Source organism: Orbicella faveolata, unplaced genomic scaffold (genome assembly GCF_042242905.1).
Source record: "Orbicella faveolata isolate gen_17 unplaced genomic scaffold, um_ofav_v1 contig_26, whole genome shotgun sequence".
In the NCBI taxonomy this organism is placed as follows: domain Eukaryota; kingdom Metazoa; phylum Cnidaria; class Anthozoa; order Scleractinia; family Merulinidae; genus Orbicella; species Orbicella faveolata.
Window position 1 is genome coordinate 21,823,354 of NW_028301554.1, and position 27,438 is coordinate 21,850,791.

General features: G+C 38.6%; 2 protein-coding genes across 3 annotated transcripts; one reads left to right on the plus strand and one right to left on the minus strand.

Moving 5' to 3' along the window:
• Positions 1-196: 196 nt before the first annotated feature.
• LOC110066046 (mucosa-associated lymphoid tissue lymphoma translocation protein 1 homolog) lies at positions 197-12,586 on the minus strand. Its single transcript, XM_020773246.2, has 16 exons — positions 12,204-12,586; positions 10,687-10,846; positions 10,227-10,383; positions 9,254-9,517; positions 8,630-8,665; positions 8,257-8,511; positions 7,743-7,784; positions 7,541-7,573; positions 6,495-6,894; positions 5,918-5,995; positions 5,277-5,398; positions 4,606-4,755; positions 3,900-4,066; positions 3,461-3,520; positions 2,837-2,938; positions 197-2,593 (listed from the first exon to the last, which is right to left on the minus strand). The coding sequence occupies exons 2-16, from the start codon at positions 10,825-10,827 to the stop codon at positions 2,459-2,461; spliced, it is 2,142 nt and encodes a 713-aa protein (XP_020628905.2). The 5' UTR covers positions 10,828-10,846; positions 12,204-12,586; the 3' UTR covers positions 197-2,458.
• Positions 12,587-12,760: 174 nt separating this feature from the next.
• On the plus strand, positions 12,761-26,975 carry LOC110066047 (mucosa-associated lymphoid tissue lymphoma translocation protein 1-like). 2 transcript variants are annotated; one of them, XM_089296085.1, is made up of 13 exons: positions 12,761-13,053; positions 13,921-14,255; positions 15,859-16,152; positions 16,977-17,252; positions 17,891-17,953; positions 18,351-18,475; positions 19,282-19,544; positions 20,575-20,661; positions 21,290-21,420; positions 21,784-21,945; positions 23,429-23,580; positions 24,732-24,830; positions 25,669-26,975. In XM_089296085.1, the coding sequence occupies exons 2-13, from the start codon at positions 13,937-13,939 to the stop codon at positions 25,786-25,788; spliced, it is 2,091 nt and encodes a 696-aa protein (XP_089152211.1). In that variant the 5' UTR covers positions 12,761-13,053; positions 13,921-13,936; the 3' UTR covers positions 25,789-26,975. The 2 variants fall into 2 exon arrangements, with proteins under 2 accessions (XP_089152211.1, XP_089152212.1); XM_089296086.1 differs by having other exon boundaries at positions 15,862-16,152.
• The last annotated feature ends 463 nt before the right edge of the window (positions 26,976-27,438 follow it).

Consider the following 27,438-nt stretch of genomic DNA (forward strand, 5'->3'; position numbering starts at 1 on the left):
CAATAAAATGCCTGCTGTTAACATTATCAACCAGAACCAGGACATTCCCATGCTGATAACAATATGAAGGCCTACAAAATAAGCTTTGCAGTCATCAAAGAGAAATTAGTAAAAATATCCCTGAGCTTATGGTTGGCAGATCACGGTTTTTTGCAAACAGTTTGGTCATTAGAGAGGACGAAAACAAACTGAGCAGTGACAATTTTCTACAAAATTTTATTGACAAACAAACAATCTCTTCTATATTTAATATACACACTTTTATTCTATTTTTACTTTAGACACATATAATCTGACCTTATACCTTATTTACACCCTCTGACATTTGTCAAACACAGTAAACTTCACTGAAGTCAACCAGCACTTTACAGTGTTATCTGAAACATTTAATGAAAACTGTCACCCAAATGTTGGCTCTTTGCTGACCAACAGTGGGCCGACAAACAGCTGACAGTCAACCGACAGTTGGCCAACAAACTTTTGACAAACACTCAACAATAAATTCTGGGAACTGTTCTTAACTTTTACCGAATTTTTCACAGGTTTTGTAATGGGAACTGCCTAGCACAACCATAGTTGGCAAACTTACAGTATGTAAAATATATGTACAACACAGATAATAAGAGCAGGGCAAACAGCTAGTGTGAGTATGTAGGTCAGAGACTATAAATGCATTAAACGTTGACTGAGACAACAAAACACATCCATACCCTCCCCATGGAAGGTGAAAACCACAATTTGTAAATGTGGCTAAATGTAATTTAGGCCAAGTTAAAAGTGAAACAAGATTGCTGGCCAGCAGTCTCCCTCAGAGTGAGTTTGGGGTGGCCAGGGGATTTGTGCAGGGGCGGATCGATTTTACAGCTTGGCTACTGATGTCAAATCATTCCATGTGTTTTTTGCTGCTGGTCAGTGCTTGTTAAGCTTTTCTCGCAGGCCACCTGTCTCCCTTTGGCTTGAGGGTAAGTATGTGGTAAGTATCCTGTGTTTCCACTATTTTTTCAGTGTGATGGTGCCTGGTGGTTGCCACTCACAGGGTTGTTATGGCTACCCTAAGTGCTCGGTTTAGTTTGCTCTCGGGCTCCACCATCCTTTCAGGCACCATTCCCCAAGCTCATAGTTTGTTGATGAGTTTAAAGGTAGGTTTGTCGCAGAGCTGGAAAGTTCTGGAAGGGTGGATGAGGTTGGGGCTCAAACCAAAAACACATCTAGGTGTGGGAGGGGGTCATGGATATTTTCTGGGAAAACACTCTTAGAGTTTTGCATTGATTTGAGTTACCATTGTTTTAAAGAATGGAATACTGAACTCATGGAATGTTGGAAGGAATTATTGCCATGTTTTTGTGCCAACTTCACTTTGCATATCTCTAAAAGGTGCTGTAAAACACTCACAGATGTTATGGAGTGGCAACTGCACTGGCTAGTATGATGTGCATCATGGTAAGAGGCATTTATTCAAAAGCACTACTACATCATCTACAAGCACTACTACAAGCTTAACTGAAGTGATGATTATAAACCTTCCTTGACACACCAAATGTCATGCAGTAGGCGACACTTTTACTTGACTTTTAAATAGACCTTTTTGGCTTGGGCAGTTTGTTGCCCCATTTCAGATCATGGGTAGATATCTTTGAGAATTCTTATTTTCATATAGTCGCATGTATATGAAGGAATAATTTTTAGATGGATAAACAAGCAATTCTCCAGAGAATATCACATGGTCTGCAATGGAAAACAAACTGCCTAAGCTAAAGAGGTCTATTTGACAATGACTTTTGTTTACTCCTTACATGCAATAGGCAATAAAATGACTCACCAAATTATTTAAATAAAAAAAAACTGTTATTGATGCTCAAAACTTATAAAAAAAACCTACTCATGGATAGATAAAATAAATGGCACTGTTTGCATAAGACCATAATATAACACCCAAGTGGTTTTGACATACTAGTACATGTAACTAACTACTTATAAGACCACAAACGCCATTGGCTACAAACAATCTAGCTTGTGACCTCTTGAACCAATCTCACAGAATAATTGAACGTTGACCTTGACCATTCCTTCCAAAGCTCTCCTTACTTAGGTTCAGTATGCAACGTAATATAGTTCTGTTCGAAGGTCCAGGGCTAGTAGATACTGTCTGTCATTTGCCTGAAGAGCTAACCTGCAAACAGCCATTTTTTTCCCTTGGGAAAATTTTTTGACAACATTAAACTGTTTGAGGGGCTAGTGAGAATAAATTTTGGGCTAGTATAAAAAGTTACAGCTTCTCTGGAAGGCAAGCCCAAAATTGATTTTCTTACATCACTTAAACAAGATTAATAACGCTCTATAATAATAATTATTATTTTATTATTATAATAATAATAATTATCCTTTCAATTTAGTCTACATATTTGCTATCTTAAAAGTATATACAAGCAATGGTCATTTGTGTAACATTCACCAGAGTTCACTCCTTTTCATTAAGGAACGCTGTAGCAATTCCAAATTCTTTGTGCTTAAAAACCACCACAGTGTGTTTGGTTCGTTCTTCGTGGGCTCCTTTCAGAACATACTTGATAGTTATAGTCAATGCAAGTGGACTCTGAGAACAAAAATTAGAGCCATTATAGCAAAGTGCAGTTACCAGAGTAAGTACACTGTAGGAACTTTACTGTATAGTTCAGTCCTAAAGCCAAGATCATCATTTTGAAAAACTGTTGGTCCAAGTAAAATTTATATCAGAAATTACTTATTAGAATTAGAAAGTAATTTTGGCACCAAAATCAAGTTATTAGCTCCTCGACAGCATTGCTTGTAGGGAGGAGTGAAAACAAAATCAGTTTACCTTGAGTCTTTGAATGTTGTAGATCTCACTGATCTTCTCCACAGGACTTTGGGTAGGTCCATTATGCTGTGGTGGCAAGCTGCGTGGCACTACCCCAGTATGCTATTCATTTTAAAAGACAAGGTCAGACAGGTATCACGTATGAACAATTTTGTAGATCATTTGTAAGCTGTGGGCAGTGAGACATCATTAAATTATTATCGACTGATGAAGATATTTAAAAGAAGGTTATAAACAATTTCTAACAATAAATTATCAAAATTATCAAATTATCAAACACACTCAGTTGCAAGCCAAGATGATTAGTTGAACAAGTTCATATCAGCATGTTTCTTTGTGCAAAATAATGATCCTGGGTCAAGCACACCCCGGCGAACCCCACCCCCAACTAATCCTTGAGTGTTGACTGCTTGCATCCTCTTTGATGAAAAACATAAAATGTTGTCAACGTCAGGTTCATTAACATAACATAACTGGTGGTCAAGAGTAATCAACGAGGGCTCTTTCAATTTCATTAGTTATCAGACATATCTTTCATCCAAGTGGCATCCAAGTGGCAATGGCAAAAGCTGTACAGGGACACTGTGCAATTACTTGTGGAAAAAAGATCTAACTTTTAATTACCTGTACAACCTGTCTCAGTACATTAGTGGTGGTTGGATGGAAGAAAAAGCTCTGAACATCCTAAAAGTACATAATATGGTACATTACAAGTCAGAATTCTTTTGACATGATTAAACCGACACACAGTAATAAAATACTTATTGTCTTGTTATGCAGTGATTAAACATTAATCCAGTTCCTAAAAAGTGATGAAACAACAACTGCAAGTAGCTTAAAAGTGTGACCACTTTAATTTACTTTTTAAAAAAAATTCATATTCTTTCATGCAAGCAGACGATCCAATTAGGAGCTGAAAATCGTTTTTCTTAGCTTCTGATTGGATAGTATGAGTGCAAGAAGAGAATGTGAATAAATTTGAAGTGGTCACACTTTCGAGCTGCTTGGTGTAATAGGCTAACAATTTATTAAAGAGCATCCAGCTTCCATAACACTTCAATACCTGAGGCAAAGTTTCCAACATTAAGCTGGCATCACAGAACGTTGCTTCTCCCAGGTCAATGACCCTCAGACACAACCTGATAGCATTCGAAAGCCAGTTTTGGTGTTCAAACCTGATCTCTATCTTGATGTCAGATTCACACTTAACCACTCGCTTCTGAGGGAGTTCTGTAAAACAAATTGTAAAAAGGCAGCATGAAGAGCTTTGTATGGGTGGCCTAATTTTTTCAATTTCATTTTTCTTTTTTCAACAGGTCTTTTTCCTTAAGGTGCTGAGATGCACAGCAAAAGGTATGTCCCTTGTCCAAGAAGGCAGAGGTGCAGTGGCCTCATGGTTAGTGCGTTCTACTCCGGATCAAGTGGTCTGGGTTTGAGCCCTGGATGGGGGACATTGTGTTGAGTTCTTGGGCAAGACTCTTAACTCTCACAGTGCCTCTCTCCATGCCATCCAGGTGTACAAATGATTACTGGGAAATTTAATGCCAGGAATAACCCTGCAATGGACTAGCATCCCACCCAGGGGGGAGTAGAAATATTCTTAGTCGCTTTATGCTAAAGAAACCAGGATAAGCTCTGGCTTGATGGGCCACTTGGCGTCTCTGTAGACTTTGCCTTTACCAAGAACACAATGCAATGATCTTGGCATGCACTTAACCCTTATGTACTGTCTCAAGTTTCATTGTCTCTAAGGGTCTTGAATTACTTACTATGAATATCAAGCCATGCCCTTCGTCTCTCATCAGACGATGCATCTGGGACAATGGGATCACGTAAACTGTAACTTTTGGTTGTGGTAGTGTGGTATTGTGGACGTTGCCTCTCAACCCACTGATTTGCATTAACCTCTGCTTCAACATCTAACAAAAAGGTAAAGAATAGTTAACTTAGAATTTTTTGTTGTTGTTGAGAAACAATAATGAGTCTCAGACAGGATTATCTAGCTAGTATGCAGTATTCAGTTATACTTCGGAGTGGACGGTGTTTAAGTGTCAAATCTTTTCGTGCAGGAGTATCAATTATCAGTTGTCAAAAATGGAATGTGTTCTTGGTCCAGGAAGTAAGTCATTAACTTAACCCTGACACCCTTAATGCCTCTCCTTAAAGTCAGCCTACAACCCAGACTGAAAGATGACAAGTGGTGCAGAGTTCTAAAATCCTTATGGTGATGTCATTACCTGGGTGTTTGCAGGACCATTCAACATCTAGTACCCTTGCATCATGTAGAATGTTTAATCAAGCTAGAGGTACCAATTAATCAACCCAGACATTTTCTTTTGTCAAAACCAAAAACAATACATTCTCATAAAACAGGTTTTGATCTCTTGAACTCTTTATTACTCTGACTTGTATTTCATTTATAGAACAGGCAAATCCATACCTCCTGCGACTTGATGCAACACATCCTCAACTTTGGTGTCATTCATGACATGCTTCAGCAGATGTTTCATGTACATTCCATTGGGGTCTTGTCTTCTTTCATAAGCTTCAGACTGAGGGCATCTGTTCAAAAAAATAAATGAACAAGAGGTTCATTGCATCGCCAATTATCATGTGATCATTATCCAGCAAAGTTTATTCCAAACATAGTCTCAATTTTTAAACCTTTCAGTGCACCATAAGAATTTACCATAAAACATCAATGGTTAGTTACTAAATCCATCAAAACAAAAAACAAAAAAAAAAAACGGCACACTTTTTCCATTTCTGGTATCCAGTCCACTTCAGTCTATATTTTTTTTACAACTGAGAAGCTTATTGGCCACCCAACAAACTTTCCAACTACAGTAAAATGTGGCACTTGAACATGTTACATTACCAAGTAGTGTACCATTAAATTGATTTTTTTCGAGACTATTAGTAAGTTACTATAAGAGAATTATACAGCTGCAACTGCAAATAATGCAAATTAAACAACTGCCATAATTGATGCAAAGACTGTTCAATTAATTTTCTTGATAAGAAACATCCAGAACTTAATATGTGATTGAAAAACAAAATGTACGGATGGTCTTTACTTACGTGGCAAACCCTAGAACTGCCTGTGCATTATATGGAAATTCATAGCTCTTAAATGCAAAACTTGTCTCAACATTTGACCTTGAAATGAGAAAAAAATACCAAGATAATCAACAAGATTGAAGAAGGAAGCTTAGGTAAGTGTGGAATGGAAAGGCAGTTGGCAGTGGTTGAGCACTTGTGAACAACTGAGGCTGGGAGCAGGGGGCAGGTCGATAATGATTCAATTAACACCCCTGTGCAATCATTATCCATTGCTGTTTTATTAAAGAAAGACTACTGACAACATTTTTTCTATGAACTTTCAGTTAGCGATGGCTTAGAGGGTGGGTAAGTTACCCTCCAAGCAGGAGGACCAATGTTTCTCTGTATAAACAGCCCTCAAACACTTCTATTTTAACAGATCATTAAATGTTTCTTATCTTCTTAGCTGACACTTTTTTTAGTTCCAAAGGTGTTTATTTGCCTACAGGGGATTACCCTGCAGTTCATTAGCAAATAGGTTAGAATACTTGTCACCTCATGATCTAAATAAAAATTACTGTTATGTTTGCTAGTGCACTAAAACAACTGAACCTACCTTTTGCGACAGATATCCAACAGGAACACAATCAATTCTGTATGACATCTGTTCATTTCGTCCAGAACTTTTTGAGCACACACTGCCTTCTCTGGCACCCATTCTCCCTCTGCATCAACAGGGACAAGGTAGTTTTGTCCACCTTCCTCAAAACCATGCCCCGCAAAATACACCAAACCATACACTTCCTTACCAAGGAGGCTGTAAAAGATGCCAAGTGCTTGACACATCTCATCTGTTGTGAGGTTCATGAGAGAGATGACTTTGAAGCCCATTTCAGGCTTGCGCAACATTGAGGCAAGCATTTTTGCATCGTTGCAAGTGTGAACTAAGGGGCTTTCATTGCATGGTAAGCGAACATAGTCACGGTTTCCAATGACCAGGGCAATTTTGTCAGTAGCTGAAAGAAACCATGCAAATTAAGATATAGCAGCTGTTCTTTATTCTTATCACTTATTGCCTCAGGGATACTTGGCCATGCTACTGTTTCAAGAGGGAGTACCACAAAAAGAAGGGGTAGCTGAGTATGAGAGTAACAAATATCAACATTTTTAATAATTAAATCAGTTCTATGGAAAGGTGTTGACACTTTCATATTAATTTTAGTTCGGAGTTTTAAAAGTGAACATGTACAGTAGCATTGTTTAATGGTCTGGAAGAAATTAGGTTCAAAGTTGAAAAATTAAAATTTTGCAAACCAAGCAAAGTCAATTTTGACAAAACATCTGGTAGTTCCTATTAAGAAATTTCCGTCTCCTGTACCACCCAGGAATGCAATAATGTTGCAACACCTTATTATCCAATTTACGCTCTATTATCTGCCAAGTGGTCGCTTATAGCAGGTTAAAAACAAAAATTAAAGAAAATTTCAAACCTTCAGCTCTAAAAGTGGTCGTGGTTGCTTATGAGTTATAAGAGGTGGTCGCTTACAAGAGGTTCCAAATATAGTGATATGACATGAAACGTTTGGTATTTTGGAAAACTGGTCACTGAGGAGAGGTGGTCATAACCGGAGGTTCAACTGTATGAATATTTTGGTAACCTACCTCTTTGTGTGAGTTGAGCTGATCTTGAAATAACTGTTAATTAAAACAAAAAATGTTTAAAAAAAAAACATTTTAAATAAAATTTTCCCATTTGAAAGAAAGAAATAGAATTGAATACAGAATCAAAATACCACACTACATAAGAACTCAATAAAACACAGTATGCAATTAATTACACGTACTAAAAGGTTGGCTGTCTTACCTGCCTGATCTAACAAAGGATCATATCCAATAGGAACCACAGCTAGGATATAACACATAAAAAATGTAATTAATAACAGTTTGGGATTGTGAAAAAAAAAACATTAAATTGAGTTATGAACTGGTGACCAGGTCATTCTTTAAGATTTCGAAGCTCTTGGGGATATTTTTTTGTGGTTGTTACCTCAAACGCCAGGTTGTCAACATTTTCTTTTAGTCATAGGTATATAGGTATATCAGAAGCATATCACCTTCATATATATATATGTTTATTCTTATTTTGGTACTCCACTCACTTGCTGAATAATAACTTGTATTAATAGCTTTTGGTACCATTTCCTATTGGCTGTTAGAATTGTATAGATTGGACCAATCAGAGAAAAGTTTAGAGAGCCTACTAGTAAAATATTATGGGGTCTTTCTTTAAGGAAGTTTACTGGTAAAATGTCCAATTTAATGTTTTTATCTTTCTTTACTTTAGCCATTTGCAAGTCAAAGGAATAAATGTTACATACCAGCCTGTAATACTGCGACATTACTAAGTGCATCACCAGCACTGTTCTCAACCCTACAGCAATAGTGGCCTTCATTTCTATAATGAAATGGCTGGAAATTCAACTCTGGTCTTGTCTCTCCCACAAGCACAAAGCCATCTTTATACCACTGGCATTTCACTGGTGATTCCAAGACTTCAATGCCAATGCTAAATGGGTGACCATCAGGTAAAATGCATGATTGTGGATGCTGTGTGATGACAGGTGGATTTTTAGCTAAAAAACAAACATTGACAACACTTTAAAAGATAAATCTTGGACTCAATCAGAGTTCTTATAGGGAGACAGCAATTTAACAGGTACTTTGGCTTCCAAGTTAATTAATAGTTCGTACCTTGAGGAGTTGTTTCTTGCTTTGTGTAACCATTCACTGGGAAGGTTAAAAAGATGGCACAGCAAATTAGCATATTTAATTTTGCCTAATATGGCATGCAGAGAAACATTTTACAATGAGTGTAGAAATTTGTGCATGCTCATTGGCCAATTTTCTTTGTCAACAAGCAGACAAAGGTATGAATTTATAATCTATGCAATATTGACAAGACATGCCAGAACCGACGAGTTGACAATTTATTATTGTAAAAAACAAATTAACATCAGTTTTTCATGTGTCTGTCCTGTTGCTGACCATGAATTTCGTCATAACATTGTCAAAGTAGTCTGCAGATCCAAAACTAAATTGACAATGTTATGACGAAATTCATGGTCAATAACAGCACAGACCCATGAAAAACTGACATCAATTTGTTAATTTGATTTCAACTGGCTTTCTTTCAATATAAAACAAGGTAGACAAATGCACCCATCAGTAGTAACAATTTCTAATTACAGTAACTTAGCTTTAATTAGGTTCACTAATAACACCACAATTAGCTTTTTATAGATCAAAGAATTTGGTTCTAAGTAGTACTAAATTATTCGTGTTTGAGATTTAAGCAAGTCATTTGTTGCAGCTCACCAGGAGATGGAAGAACTTGTAACTCCACAGTGTTGCTTTTCTCTGCATTCAGTTGATTTGACACAATGCAGTTGTATTTGCCGCTATCCTCCAGTTTTACGTGATCTAAAGTAAGCTCCTCATCATTGCCATCAGGCAACTCCATTCCATCCTTGACCCATTGATACGCTGGGCATGGATATCCTGTGGCCTTGCACCTCAGGGTTACCCTTGCACCAGCACGCACTGGCTGGGACTTTGGCTGTTCAATAATCTGCACCTCCTCTGCATCAATGTGAACATTTTACAATTAATTGTAAAATTATTGCATCAACATGCACTAATGAGTGCTTCACTGGAAATTTAGTCTGCGAGCAAGGCTACACAAGCAGGATTAGCGTAGCTCCAAGATAAGAAAGTGGTGGCTGTTCACCAGACTCCACTCTGCTGGATAGCTTTGCTGGCCAACTCGTTCACACCACTCATGCATGTGACTCAAAGGTGAGCCTGCGATCGCATGCTACTGAAAGTTATCCCAAGTGATTAAGTTTTGTTGTCAGTGAAATATTACTGGCACAATGCTGGGTGTCCGGCATACTAGGGAGGTTAAGAACGTCAGTGATGAAGAGAGACAAGAAATTATAATGTCAATGACTGTGTTTCCCCTAAATATTGCACAAAACATAGGGGGAGTTTTCAAATTCTTATGTACCTTAAGGCAAGGCCACATATCATTAATTCTATCAAACTTCAAGTTTAACTAATCAAGACTCATTTTGAATGTTTAACTTTTCATACAAAAGTGGAAGACTGAAACAAAGAAGAAAAACCCAATTTTTCTGGGTTTCATAGTTAATATGTGATGTTGTTTGCAGTAATCATTAATCAGTTAGATAATGTCAGTGCTTGAAATAATGTGTTACACTTAAGCCATTTAAAAAACTGACATTAGATACTTGTAGCACATTTAACTAGTCAATTGTCTTTTAGTTACCATGGTATTCCAAGATGTCCAGGGCTTTATCATTCCCAATTTTTTTCAGCCAAGAAACAAGCTGTTTAACAGTTTTACATCTTTGGCCTAAGTCATTTAACAAAGACATTGCTGGACTGCCATCCATTCTTGCTTGCTGCCTCTCAAACATTGCCACCTGACAAGTGAAAACAGAGTTACAGGGAATTTTTATAATAGACATATGAATAAAAAGAGAGACCTCTTGCACATGCAAACGTTGCCTGACCTCTGCCTTGGAATCTAACAGTTGGGGGTAAAGCACCATTATTTAAATTAACATTATTATTTCCATTGGTTTGAGTTTATAAAATTTTAAAAAAAGTGTCCTTAAGTTAAGGATTCTATAACCCTTTCACTTAGTCAGACACCTTAAACAACATGGTACAGTTGTAAGTTAAATAAAAAAATGAACAATGATATATATTCAATTCAATCTCACCTCTTCAGGTTTATAAGCATTACTTGGCATAGCAACTATAAGAGCTTTCCAGTTTCGAGGTCCCACCATGTCAAGCTGTTCTGCTAATTTGTTAAGAATACCATAGGGCAGTCCCCTTATTTGCTTGTCCAGGTATGCCATGATTAGGCACTCTATTTACCTGTGAAATTCATACTTTACATAAGATTATTTTAGTGTTGAAAAATTTAAAGGTCAGACTTCAGTAGCCTGTGAAGGAAGGCTCCTTGAGGGATAGGGTATAAAAGGCCCAAAAGTACAGCAAAAAGAATTTGATATGCAAAGTGAACCAAGCACGGTCTGAATTCTTCACAAACCACACTCGCTTACTGCTGCTTGCTCTTAAATACTGCACTTAGCTAGCTGACTGAGTTTATCCCAGACCTAGTATCCTAGTATCCCACACAGGAGCCTGTTCACAGGCTAGCCAGAGTCATTCCAGGTGACAATCTTGAAAAACTAAAATAAGGGACAATTTATTCATCTGCCCCTGTATGTGCAACACTGTATATAGTCCATCTATTTCTTTCTCTGATATAATTGTCAGATTGGACTGTGGAGTTTGAATAATTTGACGAGTACTAGCAATCTGGGAACAGGACACAAACCACCCTTGGTATGCACGGAGGTGATTGAACTGTCACTGACCAATTTGATTTCCCCAGACCCTTATCCAGAGTAGTATAGTCACATCCCCAGGTTTTGGTTGAAAACCCATAGATGATGGTAACTCCATAACTAAGTGAGATGTCCCACCAATCTTTACCAAATTCTTTTCTAACAATTTTCGCCAAATTCAATTCTTTACCAAAAATATAGGTTGACCTTGCATATAATTAAGTGTGAAGTGATCTCAAGGAAGTGAAAAGTTTCATTGGGTGTAAATGACATCATCAAACCAAATTAAGGTGTTAACAAAACAGTACAATAGATTCCGTTCTGTTCTGCACCAACTGCACGTACTGAAGTTTAATAGCACGTGCCACCACGTTTTGCAATTGACAGTCTTTTTGCAAACACTAACACCTTTTTCAGATTTTCAACACTGGATGCCCAAGTAATCAATATCCAAACAAACAAATACATCTCCACTAAGTTTTAATACGCGGTGTTCCGTTGATGCATAAGATTAAGCGCTGGATAAAACTTAAAACTTTGCGCTTTGCCACTTTGATGCCAAGTGCCCCCTCCCTCCCCCCAACCACAGAGAGACAAGATTCCAGGCGCTTACTATCATAAGTAAGCGATGATAAGAGCTGCTTTTGAAGCAAGAAGAAAGTTTCTGTTATCAATAAAAAAGATTGAAACAAAAACTCAACAATCGGACTTCGATCGTGAGATTCTCAATGGAAGTTACCTGCCACAATAGCTATATTACACACACGATCAATGGAATACTACAAAATAATGTCTTTAAAATATCCAATTGTAGGCTTAGTTTTGTTCTTTATACAAAATTCGATTGCTAAATATCCACACCTGAGACTACAAGAACTCACCTTAAAGCACCTCTAAGCTGAAACGTTGTTCCGTAAGAAGATAGGTAGAAACGATGCCAAACTACAAATTAAAGCGGGAAATTTTTGCACAGGAAGACGTAAGCCGTTCTCGATCAAATCCAACTCCCACGCTCTGATGTTCAGCAGGCAGCAGGATTCTAGAACATGTTTTGCTGGTAAATGATGAAAGTAAAGTAATCCTCACAAATTGAGAACTTTGTCGTGATTCATATATATAGAAGAAAATGCAAAAGTCATTGAGGAAAATAGAACGTGAAGGTAAAGTCCCTTCGCTGATCGATTTCTTTTTCGAGTCTTCCTGGAAAGATACCGGAAGTTGTACCCAGTTCCCCTTGAGCTACTCTGTGGCGCGCTTGGGGCGCGCAAAGTAACATAAGGCCATAAAAACTATTGCAACGTCCTAAATCTTGTGAAATTTTGTGAAATGTAAACACGAGAAACGCCTTCAGTTTAAGTAGCGTTGTCTACGCTCCCTGGATAAATCCTGCTCTTTGAAAACATACTTTCAGTTCGAGAAGTTGATGAACCACGTACAGTGGGCTCACAATAACGACGGGAGATTGGGAAGAAGGAAGGGAAACTGAAACACGTTTGAAAATAGGGAGAAATATTGTCCGGATCATCTCATTTCTGTAATGCTTCTAAAATTAACTTCTACTTTATCGAAAGCCCTATCAAACGCTGTAAGATATTCTACTCTAGCAAAACGTTTTTTTTCGGGGCTATTTATTAACCAGCTAGTATTAAAAAGAGCGATGTAAAATAGTTAGACCTTGTGGTGCTGAACTGATTTAAAGAGTCGACGGGAAAATTGCACCGTAACAATCTGGTGAGTGCAGTTCTTCTTTTTTTATAACTTCTGTTGTACAGATAAGTTTTTAGAGCTTAAGCTAGCTAAAATTTCAAGTAATAAACAGGAGCTTCTGGGTTTAATATTTGCTTCTCTTTTTTTAAAATAAGGTAAGTTAAGTTAATTGCCAGGTTCGCAATATGGGCTTAAATTTTTCAATAACTGACCGTTATATATTGTCCCAAAAGAAATTCGCTCAAGTTAAAGAGACTATTGGTGAAACTTTACCTCATATTAACTTCAAACCCGCTGTTGTGTAAACCCTCTGGGGGAGGGGGTTCTCCTATATATAAGCTATATACATGTGTATGTGCCACTGTGAAGGGTATGGTTTTCAGGCAGTTTAGACTGGGACAGGGTATAGAAATCACACAGTTTTGGTCTAGAATAAGGTATAAGTTACCAGGAAAGTGGCCAGTGTACAAATAATTTAATCTAGAACAGGGTTCTATATTACCAGTGGTTCTATAATAGAAATTGAAAATCGAAAGTGACTTTGTAAGATATTGCTTTAGCTAGCATATGTTGGACTACAATGATGATAAAGTTTCTACATTGGAAATAGCTAATCTGGGATAGGGTAGGGGTTTTTGGTGCCTAGTCTAGAATAGGATTGCAAAATCAAGAGGAGACGATGATGATCACAAGCACATAGCATAATGTTCTCCAGCATTGAATTCTAGCAGCTCATTTTTATGCCACTCCCCTTGACTGCATTCATTAGGTAGAAAGTTCTTGTCTGTTTTACTCAGCGTGAGATACATCAGCATATATCTAGACATTAAATAATAATAATGATAATTTATTGATAATAATAATATTAATAAATTATTGATTTTTGCATAGAAACCATCGACGTTCAATGGATAGGAGATCTATCAATGACTTGTCTGAGGACATCAAAAATAGAATAGCAGAAGTTTTGGACAAGGGAGATCAGCTACCCAACTGGAGATTGCTGATAAGAGATGTCATAAGACAATACATGCCTTTGTATGATGAGGCTTTTGTCACCAAATATTTTGCTATGGAAACACTGTTACCAGGTGGAAGTCCAACCCTTAAACTGCTGAATGACTTGGGAGAAAGAAAAATAACTGTGGGAGTTCTGATAAACTGGATCAGTTCTTTAAATCAAATGAGACCTAACCTGCAGCTGCAGGCAGTATTAAATTTGTTAAGTATGTTTGTAGACTTATCTCATTTGCTCAAGGTTGCTACCTAGATTTGAATTCTTTTTTATCCATACATATTGCGTATTTATTTGCAGGTCTTCGTACTTGATATGTAAAGAGTCCCACATGGCTATAATTCCTACAATAGTCAGACCTAACACTCTTAGATACTTAAACACAAAGAAATAGTTAAGTAACAAATCTTGGTGTATTCTCCAGAAACTTTACATGGAGTGACCACCACAAAAATTGGGTCATGTAGCAGCTGTTGTAAGGTCCCACATTAATGGCTCGATGCCCTTTAAGTGAACAATAAAAGAAACAGAATTAATGCCCGAGCCCTAAAACAATAACAGCTTGCATGTACAATAATAAAACAATAGCAGCGTAGGAGAGCCGCTGCACTTCTGCAAAAATTAAGTGTTGCTTAGAACTGGTTACCAGTATAAAAGGGACAGGGGTGCTCATCGGAAATTTTCAAAAGAACCCCTAAGAGGTGCGAAGACCCTTTTTTGTCGGCGTGGCTTGAAATTATTTTCACACCCAAGAGGTACCAATTTTGAAGCAACACATTAAATGACACTGACTTTTTTGGCTCAAATTATACCCTAAAAGGTACTGCAGAAGCTCCTGCTGTGGGACCTTTTGAGGCTGACCACCCTAAAAGGTACAATGAGCACCCCTGTCCCCTCCCCAGGGTGTTGGTAGCAGTTATGGCTTAATTGAGCTAATATACCAAATAATCCCAGAATCCTTGTGCTAACGATTGCTGCACATTAGCCTCAAGAGGTTTCTTTTTACTGTGTAATTACGCATTTTGTTTGTTCATTGTGTGCAGCAGACCTGTCCTAATAGAATTAAACTGCTCTGACTAATAATTATTATTACTCAGAGCAATTTTCTATTAATGGTAAAACAGAAAGCAAATGACTGTTTGTTAGTTGTAATGACATTCTGCAGTTATATTGTAGGCCCAGGAAAGGACTCCTATATGAAAAGGTCAGAGATGCTTGTCAGAAAATTTAAATTAAGCCCTTAAAGGATACCAATGTGGGTGTGGCTCGAGCTTTATTTGACCCCTAAGAGACCCTAAGAGACACCACTTAAAATCGTAATAGCCTCGATTACCAGCCATTTTTCAGGAAAGGAGTCTGCGCTAGTAGACCGCACTAGAAAGACTGGCAGAAATCAAGCCTAAAAACGTAAATAAGAGTGTTTTTTATTATTTTTTCTTTGAGTGCACCCTAAAAGATACCTTGACAGCTAAAGATAGTGGCATTTTGTTGTAAACACCCTAAGTGAGCCCAGAATCCTTGATTTATACCCCTAAGTGAGTTGACGAACGTCCCTGACCTTTTCATATGGGAGTCTCCCCCCCTTCCCCCAGAGTGTAGGGTCTGAAGTGATGGTGCACTTGAGAAAGGACATCATAAGCTATAAATTAAGATCACAATTAAGTCACATAAATTGAGATGACAAGTCTTAGAAACCAAAGGTTTCTCTTTCAGAAACAGAAAACCATCTGGGAAACATTTGACCATCATAGCCATCTGTGACTGACAAACTGATCATCTGTACTTATAAGCTCTTTTAAATTTTGTGTCAATAGCAGGGTCTCCAATAATCACACAAGATGTTGAAAGTGAAGTACATGGAACACATGGACAGCATGTCCGTATACACTGTGAAGCATCTGGTCAACAGCCACTTCACTTTCAATGGTTTAAAAAAAGAGTAAAACTTCATGGACAAACAGGGAATACATTAACTCTTCAAAATGTATGGGAACGTGATGAAGGATATTACATTTGCCGAGTAGCAGATTCTTCTGGTTGCACATTCACCAGTTGGGCCAAAGTGATTATCAATGAAGACTACACTGCCTATGGTTCTTCACAATTTGGTAAGAACAGACATATGTATGATCATGATTGATAAGACTGATTTTCAGTGGTTTCACGAACTGCAGACAAAAGTGCCTTCAGGAAGTGGACTTCCCCAATTTTTCATATAAACACTAGACTTTTTTAACTTATATCAAGTCCTGTTCTAACTTGTTTTCCCTTTTCATCATCTCTGAATAGCTCATGGAAAGCATACAGTTTTTTCCAAAGGCTTCATATGAATTTTAGTGCTTTCAGATCATGTGCACTGGTTAAAGTCATTGACCGAGCTTTACTTCATTCTTAGTTGGTCATCTGAAAGCAGCTGCAGTTAATTGGTGATACATAACCTTGATAAACATTGCTAAGCAGTAATCTGCTCATCCCTTATCTTAACCATGAATCCTTGTTATGTGACAGCCTGCATAGCATGCAGGCATTTCAGTCCTAATAATTATGGTGCAAGTTGGAGTGACAGGCAAGAGCAAACAGACGTGTACAGGTGACTGAGACATGTGAGGAAAAAAGAGAAGCTCTGACATCCCTCTTCGCCATGCTCATCTTCTCACTCCTACTGACCACTACAACATGCATCTCAACCATTAACACACGGTTGCCTGCTATACTGGCTTTTTACTTGAAGATGCACTATACTCTCGATGAGATGTTTTCACCTTACTGCATGAAATTTTGTTTTAGAATTGCCTGAGTATGCTTTGATAAAATTATGTTTAATTAATTGCATGTCTTTAAAAAATGACTTGATAAAAATGATGGCATTGACTAGTTAGCCTTTCAACATTTCTGTATGTTTAAAAACTCAAATAAGTATTTTGTTTTGTAGATTTACCAGTCATCACAAGTCAACCAGATCACAGAGTTCCTGTACATGTACTTCAAGGTTCACAGTTAAGGTTGTACTGTGATGGTGTTGGAAGGCCAGCTCCAAGCTTTCAGTGGTATCATAACAACACACCCATCCAAGAGGCCACAAATAGAGTGTTTACAAGAAGTGCAGCTTCCACAGAAGATCAAGGTTTATATTTTTGTAAAGTGTACAACTCTGCTGGGGAAACCTTGTCCCAATCTACTCAAGTGATTGTTGCCAGACATGGAGGAGGTAATGCAGAACAGTATTATTGCACTTTAAAAGAGTCTCAGATTCTCCCTCTGGGGAAAGGGGTATTCTGTAAAACTTTCTTTTAGTGTTGGCATCATGCAGCAATAATTGGACTCTGCATTCCTTGCCTTATATATACTGGACCCTGTACAGTTGCAGTTTGCATCCTTCTGCTAGACTAGTCACTAAATCTTCGAAAATTTAAGGTGGCTCAGAACCCTACCTACAGAATTTGTTTAAACTTTGCCAAAAGTTGCGTCTTATCGTGTTTATCAAAGTTATAATGTAAAAAAAATTTCACCGTGCTGTTCTTGAATTATAAGCCCCTAAAGCCGTAATTTAGGGTGTTTTAGGAGGTCATATTGTTGCTATGGTAAGCCATTGTGTCACGAAAATGATAACAACCTCTTCACCAATAATTGGGCAGTTTTTTGATACCATGATTGTAGCATCAAGTGATAAAGAGTAGTTATAACAACCCATCAAAATCTAAGTGTTGGAAACTGTTTTGAGCCATCTTAAGTTAAAGAAATTTTAAAAAACTGTCCCTTGGCATTTTTCTTTCGGGCAGTAATTTGATGTGCAAGTTGCAATAATTATTATAGTTTTGTCCTGTTTATCTTTTGTGCCATTTTTAGATTTACCTGTAAGAAGAGGGGGAAGTGGCCCTACTGACAGTGATCCCAGTGACAGTGAGAGAGGTATTTAAAATGTTTACTTGTTGTGTCTTCACATGGCAAGGGAAATGTGTAAATAACAATTTTATGTTATACAACACCTGACAGTAACTTTGCTCCAAAATAATTACAAACATTCTATTTTGTTGTCTCTTTTGGTGTCTGCCCATTGTGTCGTTACAGAAAATATCCTTACCTCTCCCACAGAAGGTGTTTTTTCTAAGACCCCCTACCCCCACCCCTCTGGATATTCCAATCAAGCTTCATACATTTCTTTATTTTTTTTTGATCCTACAGAACCCCCTACCCCACCCCCAGGAAATTCCCTCCTGTGGTGGGGGGTGGGGGTTATAGCTTTCTGGAACTGCACATGGTTTGTTTGTGTGTTGTTTAAACCTGTTGATGTTGCCTTTCCTCTAAGTTGCAAATAAAGTGGCCCTGTTGATTGGAAATAAAGATTACCATTTCCAGCAGCTTGGAAGGCTCTTCCATCCAATCAATGATGCTTGTGACTTAACTGGCAGGCTGGTCAACATGGGTTTTAATGTAAGTTGTTGAACAGCATGAAACAACTTTGTTTGTTGTTAAAATTTCTGAGACAGCATGTTAAACCTTGTTTCCTTTCTTCTTTCCATTTGAAAAGCCTTCTCGCTGGCGAGGCTTTCAGAGGTGACTTGCACAATACTATTCCCCTTCTCCCCACGAGAAGGATGCCCCCAAATCTCAAAAGCAGTAATAAGACCCTTCCCGAAATGTAAGCCCTTGAACATACCTTCTTCCAGTTGACACTTACATGTAGTACAGGGCAATTTTTAATTGTCATTGCGTGTAGAGGATTTGTGTTTTACATCAATGTGCTTCCCAGGAATTTTGCTGCACGATATTCTTATGCATCGTAAAATTTTTTAGGCTTGCAATCCCTTTCAAACATAACTTCACCCTATTTTGCAGAACAGGGGAATTTGCGGGGCAGAGCGCAAAACGCGATACACGAGCGCAGAGCTCGAACACATGCGGGAAGCGCGGTTGTGCTCCGCACTCATGTATCGCGTTTGCGCTGTATCCCGCTAATCTACATGTTCTGTAGGATTTGTTTTTTTTGTAAATGCATCATTCCTTCCATTAACAAGCCCCCCTTCAGGAAATACATGTACACTCACTAACCTTTTGAGCAAAAATAAACTCTGCACTTGTTGTCTCGGACTCGTGCTATTGGACTTGTGGAGACGCCTAACTCTAAGAAATTATGTCCTTTCTTTGGTCATATGACTGCACGCTTTGGGATTGGGCTTCGGAATCTGGTTATATTTGGCCATAATGATGCTTTATCCACCATTATTTCAACATTTCAGGTAGTTTCACTGGTCAACCTGACCTTGGCAGAAATGCGAGAAGCCCTGGTGGAGTTTTGTAAACTTCTGGTCAAAGACACTTATGCTGTGTTCTATTTTGCTGGCCATGGTTTTGAGCGAGGTGGACGTAGTTATCTGATGCCAATCGATGCAACAGATTCGTATCTTCGCAACGAGAACTTGGCTTCAGCTGAAGTGCTTAGTGCTATGCAGGCGACTGAGGCAAAGTTGAATGTTGTCTTACTGGATTGCTGCAGAACAGAGTAGGTGAAATAATGAGCGGCTTAAAGGAGCTCAGTCACGATATTTTGAGTTATTTTGGCCACATACAAAATTACCTTTAAATGGTAGGAAACCTGAAAATAACAGTTTAATAAGATAAAAAAAACACCAAAGAGATGATGATAAACCATAAAGGAACAAGGATGGCTAAGGATGAAGAAGATTATTAACACGGATTACAAACGACGAATTTGAAAAATTGAGGCTAAACTTTTCAATATGCGCAAACCGTGACGTAGCTCCTTTAAGCTTTCTGAGGGGGAGGGGTGGGTACTTACGCTGAAAAAGACAGATAATAAATATCACATAGTAACTGAACTTTTTCCTCAGCCCAAAATGCTCTGTTGCGAATGCCAAGACTCAGCAGGCCGTTCTTCGCAAACTTCACAAGTTTATTTTAAGATCACAAGGTTCGGTTTCCTCTCTCGCTCTGACTGTGTACTTGTACTAAAAAGACTCAACACACGGCACTCCTTAAAACTTAGCGAAACCAAATTTGATTGGCTTACAACCTTTTCTAAACAGTTTCTTTGCTACCTGACACGCAAGCTTACATGTTTTGTTGATAAGATGGAACGCGTTTACAATCTGGTGCTAATTAACTGGTAATCATCGACTGAACTAATTGAGACTGTCAAGCACGTGCTTCCGATTTCTATTATTCCTAGATTCCCTGAATCACGCGACTTAAAAATAGGATAAACTGTCAAACACTTAAATTGGAACTTTCATGACATGCTCCATGTTTTTAAAAAGATCATAAATGGCATTGATCTTTAACCTGAAAGTCAAGCACATAAGGGCGAAATCTACTGACCTTCCAAAATACCGAAATCGCCAATTTCATAACCCGAAGAATTCATCGTAGTCAGGTAACTCTTCGCCAGTGTTATCTTTCCTCTGTCTCCCACCCCCCCGGTTGAATAACTGTTGGTGGAAGAAGAAGGAGGGCCAACCTGCCTAAATTGACTTTCAATTTGTTGTTTCTTTTTTCCTCTTTTCCTCTTTTAGACCTGATCATGAAGTGCACGGCAGTCCGTTATTGGGTGGTGATTTACAAGATATCAAAGAACCTAATATCGTGGTGGCGTTTGGCTGGTAAACTGGTAGTTCCTTAATTTTTAAATGCATAGTATTTGTAATAAACAGTGTGCACCAATACCAAGCGAGCATTCTAGAGCTGAAATTACTTTGAGTGACTTTAGTAGCAAATTTCCAAAACTGAAGTTTTACATGTGTTTTGTCGGACAAACGGCCAACTCTCTAAACGTCAGCTTTCCAGTTTAATCGAGGTTTTGTAGTTTCGTCGGTGATTCACTTTATGCCCCTATGTGGCTAAACATCGAGACAATACGCCATCCTGTCTTTGCTAGAACTGCTTGTATGACTTTTGTCAGTCAGAGGAAAACTTGCTGTTAATTTTTAAAAGGCCTGTCTTAATTTTGCGTGTGTGACATGGTGTTTTCTGTTCGTTTCCAACGTTCCAGTTTATCACAAGGAACGGAAATGGAAAGCAAAGTTCTCCAGAAAATAAGTGCTGTTTTATAAAACAGAGACTCTAATCTACCGTCCTACAAACTTGCTGCTCCGGTCCAGTCTCCTCGCTTTTGTAGCGAGTCTAGTGAGAGTCTATTCCTAGATTTTAGTGTACTTTTCTAAAGTAAATGTCATAACAAACATTAAATTGACGATTTTTTTAACGCATTTCCTTTTTCTTTTTTTCCAGTTGCCCTCAATCGAGTGTCTTTGAGTGTGAACAGGAGAAGAATGGTTTCTTTGCCAAACACCTTCTTAAGAATATCACAGATGAACACAGAAACAAATCCATCGAAGAAGTTCTGCTAGAAGTTAGTCGCGGTGAGTTATTTAGTAATTGCCCTAAACTGTATTTTACTTGATGCTGACTGGACGAGAGCAGTGCAATTAAAAAAAAATATACTCGTTACTTTTCCATGACATCAAAGATTGATGTCTATCACCGTACTTTTTGGAAGGTTGTTCCGAAGTTTTATGATCGATGTCGATTTCCGAAGGTGAGTCCTAGGCTAACGGAGGCTGTCGACATGAAAATTTCCAAAAAAACCATGTGAAAGGGGAATTTCCAAAGGTTGCTTATCCAAATCGTTTTGACTCGTGGCAAAATCTGAAAGAAATTGGTGTGAAAATGTGCTTCTGGTAATTTTGTAACCTGTACTATTTTTCAATTATCGACGTTTTCAGGAATACACGAAGAAAATCTGAAAGACCCTTACACAGATCAAAAGCAAGTTGTAAATAGAATAACCACTTTAGTCAAACCCATGAGTCTTTGGAGCCCAGTGAATAGCAGTTCAATGAATCCTTCTGCCGTAGAAGCAACTGCAAGATGGCAAACTGCTCATGGTAAGCTGAAAATGAGAGCACTTAGTTGCTTATCAACTTGAAGTTTACAAAGGTTTTAATACTGACCGCCATAGCCTCAACTTCCAGTTGATGATCAACTAATTAGTCTTTTACTCGCACGTTGACGCAGTGCAACAGTTTCTTTAGAAACTAATCACTCCCTAATGACTCTCGTGAAACCAAAAGCAAAGTTTTTAGAGCAGTTTTCGCTTGAATGTCGAATGTAACTTTCATTTGCGTTGGTTTGCATTACTACGCTACGCAATTGGCTTAAGGTCATTCCTCACATTTGCATTGCGCATCCTTACTGCGCATAATTTATGGCGTGATTAGCGCGGGCTCGTGCACGCGCACATTGAAAACATGACGGAATTGCCTTGATATTGAGCTCTGTCAGTTGAAAAATGGCTCTAGCTCACCAACGAGCACGGGCACCCCAATTTTTTTTCCACCCATTGTAATCAACTAATCATAAGCTTTGCGTGAGAAAAGACTGATCTAATTTCTATTGCTGAAAATTGAATAAATAAGAAAAATAGCAGATACACGGTGGTCTTTTCTATTTGGCAGTCGGTAACCACGTCAAGAAATTTAGTTCAAATTTTTAACCAAGGATTTAGCTTTCTGTCTGAATCAAACTTAAAACGTTTATTTGTGTCCGACACAATGTACTGACTGTAGTTTAATGCGTGTTCTTATGAGTCCGGGCTCACAAAGATGTTACAATTGCTGGGAATGCGTTCTTATAATAAGCATTAAATAATGCCAAAATGGGGCATCTTCAATGCCTCACTGCTCCTTAATGAGCATGGGCACCCCCCTTTTTTATTTCAAAATTGAAGTTATCATATGATAAATATTCAGTGGACAAAGTTTGAACAAAAATCTATTGTCACTTTTATTTCAGAGGAATTACCTTAAAAAAACTCGCGTCACCTTGTCATCCAGTCACAAGTAAAACTAAAACCAATACTGACTCGCTCGCACACGTTTTCCCGCGCTTTGCTTCATGTATTTGCTTACCTGGAGCTTTGATTGGTTCATTGGATTGTTTGTGTCCTTTGTGATTGGCCAGAGTGATTACTTTGGTTTGGTTTCATGACACTCAGTTGAAACTGGCGTTTTATCACGTCTGGCCAATCATAACCAGAGCAAATTCAGAACCAAAAGAAAAACGTGCGGCCCGTGCTAAGCGCGGGAAAACGCGGGTAAACCAAATTACGGTTGTCTTGTTTTTGCTCCTGATTTTTTTCAAACAGAAAACATCTTTTCTTTGATTAGTTAGAGAAGGAAAGATACGCCTACTAGGCAAGCTACCGTCCGTCCTTTTCCAATTCTCTCATTTAAGTCAGGCCTTTTAGGTTTTCGAAAGCATGTAGTGAGGATAATGGCTTCTTTCACTAAAGCAAAGTAACATTTCTTTTAATGTTTCATGACTGAAAGTCGAGATATTTTCTTTGTTGTTTTCTTCCTTTCCTGCAAGAAATTCCGAATGTGCCGGTGACTGTCTTTCAAGACGGCAGAGTGAGGATAGAGTTGAATTTCAACGCTGAAACATCAAATGTCCTTATAGTGAATGCACGAGCGCTGGGAGAGGAGCACTTAGACTTAACAGTCATGTTTGACATGGAGGATGTGAGTATAATGCTTTGGACTGTTTGACAAGAACATATGGCACGTCATGTCATTTTGGCCAATACCCCGCAACTGTCTAGATTTTTCAAGGAGCCCGGACGAAATAATTCAAGTTAATTTTTTTTTCCGCTGGTACTAAATTGCCTTTAAATCTATATTGAGACTGGTAAATGATACCTGCCTAACGTCGAATTTTAACAAGAAGGAAACAGGGGTGGTTTAGATTGTGGAAGACTGAGACAGATTGTGTTCGGGTAGTTGGAACATCGAGGCAAGCGTTGTTAAAAATGGTCACAGGCGTTCTTTCGCTTTTTTTCCACGTACCCCTCCCCCTCATTTTCCCCTCGCTGTTTTTGCGCAACTAACCGAACGCTGGAACAAGCTAGATGGACGGTGAAAGCTTTCATCTAAACATTTTCAGCATACGTCATCCGTGACATACTTTAATATCCAATCAAATATAGCTCGCGTTGTCACGTGGATTGCCTTGTGGGCTTTACATCACCATGTGCGTCATTTACATATCAACATTTCCATGAAAACTGCGAGTTACTTTCCTTGGTGAATGAATGAATGAATGAATAAATGAATGAATGAATGGATGGATGGATGGATGGATGGATGATTGATTGATTGATTGATTGATTGATTGATTGATTGATTGATTGATTGATTGAATGAATGACTGAATGAATGAATGACAACTTTATTTAAGTCTCAGTCTTAATAGCTGAGCACAAATGCTCTACTAACTGGGGAGACTAAAATAGCGGATTTTGACTAAGATCGTGTTCTTTTGGGATCGACCGTTTCAACCGCAACTTGTTTGGGTTGATACGGTTGACGTTTCTCAATAGAACATTTTTCCAACCGTTTTCGGTTGAAACGCGGTAACTCCTGCGAATAGAAAACACAGCCAGTGCTTTTTCAACCGTTTCAACCTGGTTTGAGGTCGAAAAAGCTGCTCAACCAAACCAAACGAAAGCGGTTTTTCCCCAATAGAACAAGATAAAACCCAGCCAATCAATCAACAAACGAACCAACCAGAAATGACTGATACCAATAGAACACGACCTAAGGCCAGCACATTCCTCGAGTGAAGCCGCTGTGTGCAGATACAGTCATAAGTAAGTGTTCTGTGTCATCCTCAGGTTGTCAGTGGGTGCTCGATTGAGCGAGGTGACATGAGCGGGAAAAAATGCGGACCATCAGAAGCCACATTGAAAGTGAAAGACCTTCAACGACTTACGGTAAAGTATTTTGGAACGTAGTTTGCTCATTCGGGTGAAAATCTAATCCGTGCATATTTTTTACCCTGACTCGCTCCCAGTCTTCCCTCTTGTCTTTTTGGGGACGTGTGCGCGAGAGGTTCCTTCCCTTCGATTATATCGCGCGTGTCCCCTGAAATACGATACACGCATCAACTTTTTGAGACACGCATTCGGTTGACCTGCACCACTTTTAATCCTCTGTTTTGATTCCTTCTTGTTAATCTGCATCTCTTTTCGTTGGACCACAGGCATTGTTTGTGTTCTTGATCTGTTGTCTCGTTTGTCCAAGAACCTTGTAAACGGTGCAGCCCCCCCCCCCCCCCGCCACCCCCCACCATACATCGCCCTGCTGACGAAACGTTATATGGACATCGATTTCTCCGAAGATATTCGAAAACTTCTGAATATACCCGAACACAGTTCAAAGTACACTTAGAGATGGACCTAAGGGGTGCGGGAGTTTGACAATCTTTCAGGCAAGAATCCCTTAAGCTTTGCTTGGTTCGCTTTACATGATTTTTCTTTTCACTTTCTCTTCCTGCAAGAATATTCCTTTTGGGGAATGCCTAACTCTCTATCAAAATTGTAATGGTCCATCTCTTTGATCTTTTGACTGATTAAGGCCGGAGATTTCTGGTAAATACCCGAGGGATTACGAAGATGCTGCCGGAAATTTTATAGTCTTAATTAGACTCCCACTCAAATTCTTCACTTAATTGTCAACTACAGTTTACCTTTACCAATGTTCCCCTAAACCTTTAATACTTCCCCTCCTTGCTGTGTTGTTATTTTCATTTTTATCGTTTTCTCTCTTTAGGAACCGTTAGTCTTTCAGCTGAAATTCATGTACACACTGAACTCTGATAGGCAACAGAAGTTGGTTAGTTACAGAATGGAAGAAAAACCTCTTTATGCCAAGCTGGTAACGCACTGGTGAAAGATCACATGGAATGACGTTGAACAAAATAAATACGGAATTGCTTCTTGTACTTTTATTTATTAAGGAAATTGAACTCCAGCCGAATAGTAATTATTCTAATTGCCTCCATACAGCTTGATAATGTATTATACTGTCTTATATTGTAAAGGGAATTGAGGGGTTTAAAATCACTCAACACTGTAAATATATAGGATAAATAAGGAACCAAAAAATACGGTGCGTGATATATATCTGTTAGGCTTGGTTCACACTAGTGACATAACGATGTATAATGACATAACGACGAAGTAGGTTATGTCGCAGTGTGAACATGGACAAAAGTGTAAGGAAAAGATCAGTTTTGTTTTCTTATGTTGCTATGTTGCTATTATGTCATGTCAGGATGTTCACACTGCAAACGTAACAACATAACGTCCTTCTTATGTGGTTATGTTTATGTCTTTATGTCGCTAGTGTGAACCAGGCCTTACTGACCGAGTTTGAGCTCTGCACCGTAAGTTAGGACCAAGTTTTTTCCCTTTAGATTTGTGGACCGCACAGCGTTTGATTTATAGGCCAAGCGCAAAGCACGAGGGCCATAAATCAAAGAGGAAAAACATAAGGGAGAAAAAGATGGGGAAAAGACGAATTCGAAATGACGATAAGTCGTTGGCACATGACGTTGATACATGTCCTCAAAATTTTAACAAACAAGGACCGTTTTACATGTTTGTTTGCCATGAACTTGGCCATAAATCAGGAGACATTTTGTCGACAAAGCAGCTTCAAATTTTAGTGGGTCGTAAGGTAGAATACGGCCCGCTAAATTGAGCAATCACGGTGCCCGTAGTAACAGAGATATAATTAAGAGACGTATGACGTCACAACTTTGCATTTCTTCTGCGAATTAAAATGAACTTTGAATGTCTTTTAGAAGTGTTTCTGTTTATTTACAAAGTTTGTTTGTTTACTGATTTAACGGCCACAATGTAAACTAGTGGGTCGCCAGTGATTGCTTGTACCCTATTTTTTAGACAGTCATATACACTACACCCTTTTTTCACAAGAACGCGAAATTTCCAATTTCAAGATGGATGAATGAATGAATACCTTTATTTAAGTGTCAAACTAAAATAGGAGTAAATAACCACTAAATGGGGACACTATAAATAAATAACATTAATAAAACTATTTACAATTGATAATGTATCAGTCAATTCCGGCAGTGCCCATCCCCCCCCCCCCCCGGGCTAACCCCCGGGCGTTAGCATTTTTTTCAAAAAAATGGGCAAATTCCCCGGGGTGGGGACATAAGCTGTCTAACTGTCCCAGGGTGGGAACGAAGAAAGAGGGCAAATGCCCCGCCCCCGGGATCGTCGCCTTCCCACACCTCCGCAGTTTTTTAATTAATCAGTGAATAACACGGTCAACTGTTCAGTATTTTAACGCAACGGTAAGACTTCAAGGACAACAGTACGTGTTAGTTGATTCTGATTATATTTGTTTCTTTATATTTGTTTTTAACAGTTTGCTAGAGGATAGCTGGGATTGTGGCGGACGTGCCCCCAGCCGCGAGCGATAGGCGCCTGTATTCGCAGGCTACTTTTTCTGAGAAGAATCAAGACATTTTAAATGATGATGCATTGCATTTTAAGCTCGCAAGATCTG

Coding starts and splice junctions, on each gene's coding strand:
- LOC110066046 (XM_020773246.2), bottom strand. CDS start 10,827: ATGGCATACCTGGACAAGCAAATAAGGGGACTGCCCTATGGTATTCTT. Junction 10,384..10,686: donor ATGCTTATAAACCTGAAGAG/GTGAGATTGAAT, acceptor TTCACTTGTCAG/GTGGCAATGTTTGAGAGGCA. Junction 7,785..8,256: donor TGTCGCAGTATTACAGGCTG/GTATGTAACATT, acceptor GTTATATCCTAG/CTGTGGTTCCTATTGGATAT.
- LOC110066047 (XM_089296085.1), top strand. CDS start 13,937: ATGGATAGGAGATCTATCAATGACTTGTCTGAGGACATCAAAAATAGA. Junction 17,954..18,350: donor TCCCAGTGACAGTGAGAGAG/GTATTTAAAATG, acceptor CTTTCCTCTAAG/TTGCAAATAAAGTGGCCCTG. Junction 20,662..21,289: donor ATCGTGGTGGCGTTTGGCTG/GTAAACTGGTAG, acceptor CTTTTTTTCCAG/TTGCCCTCAATCGAGTGTCT.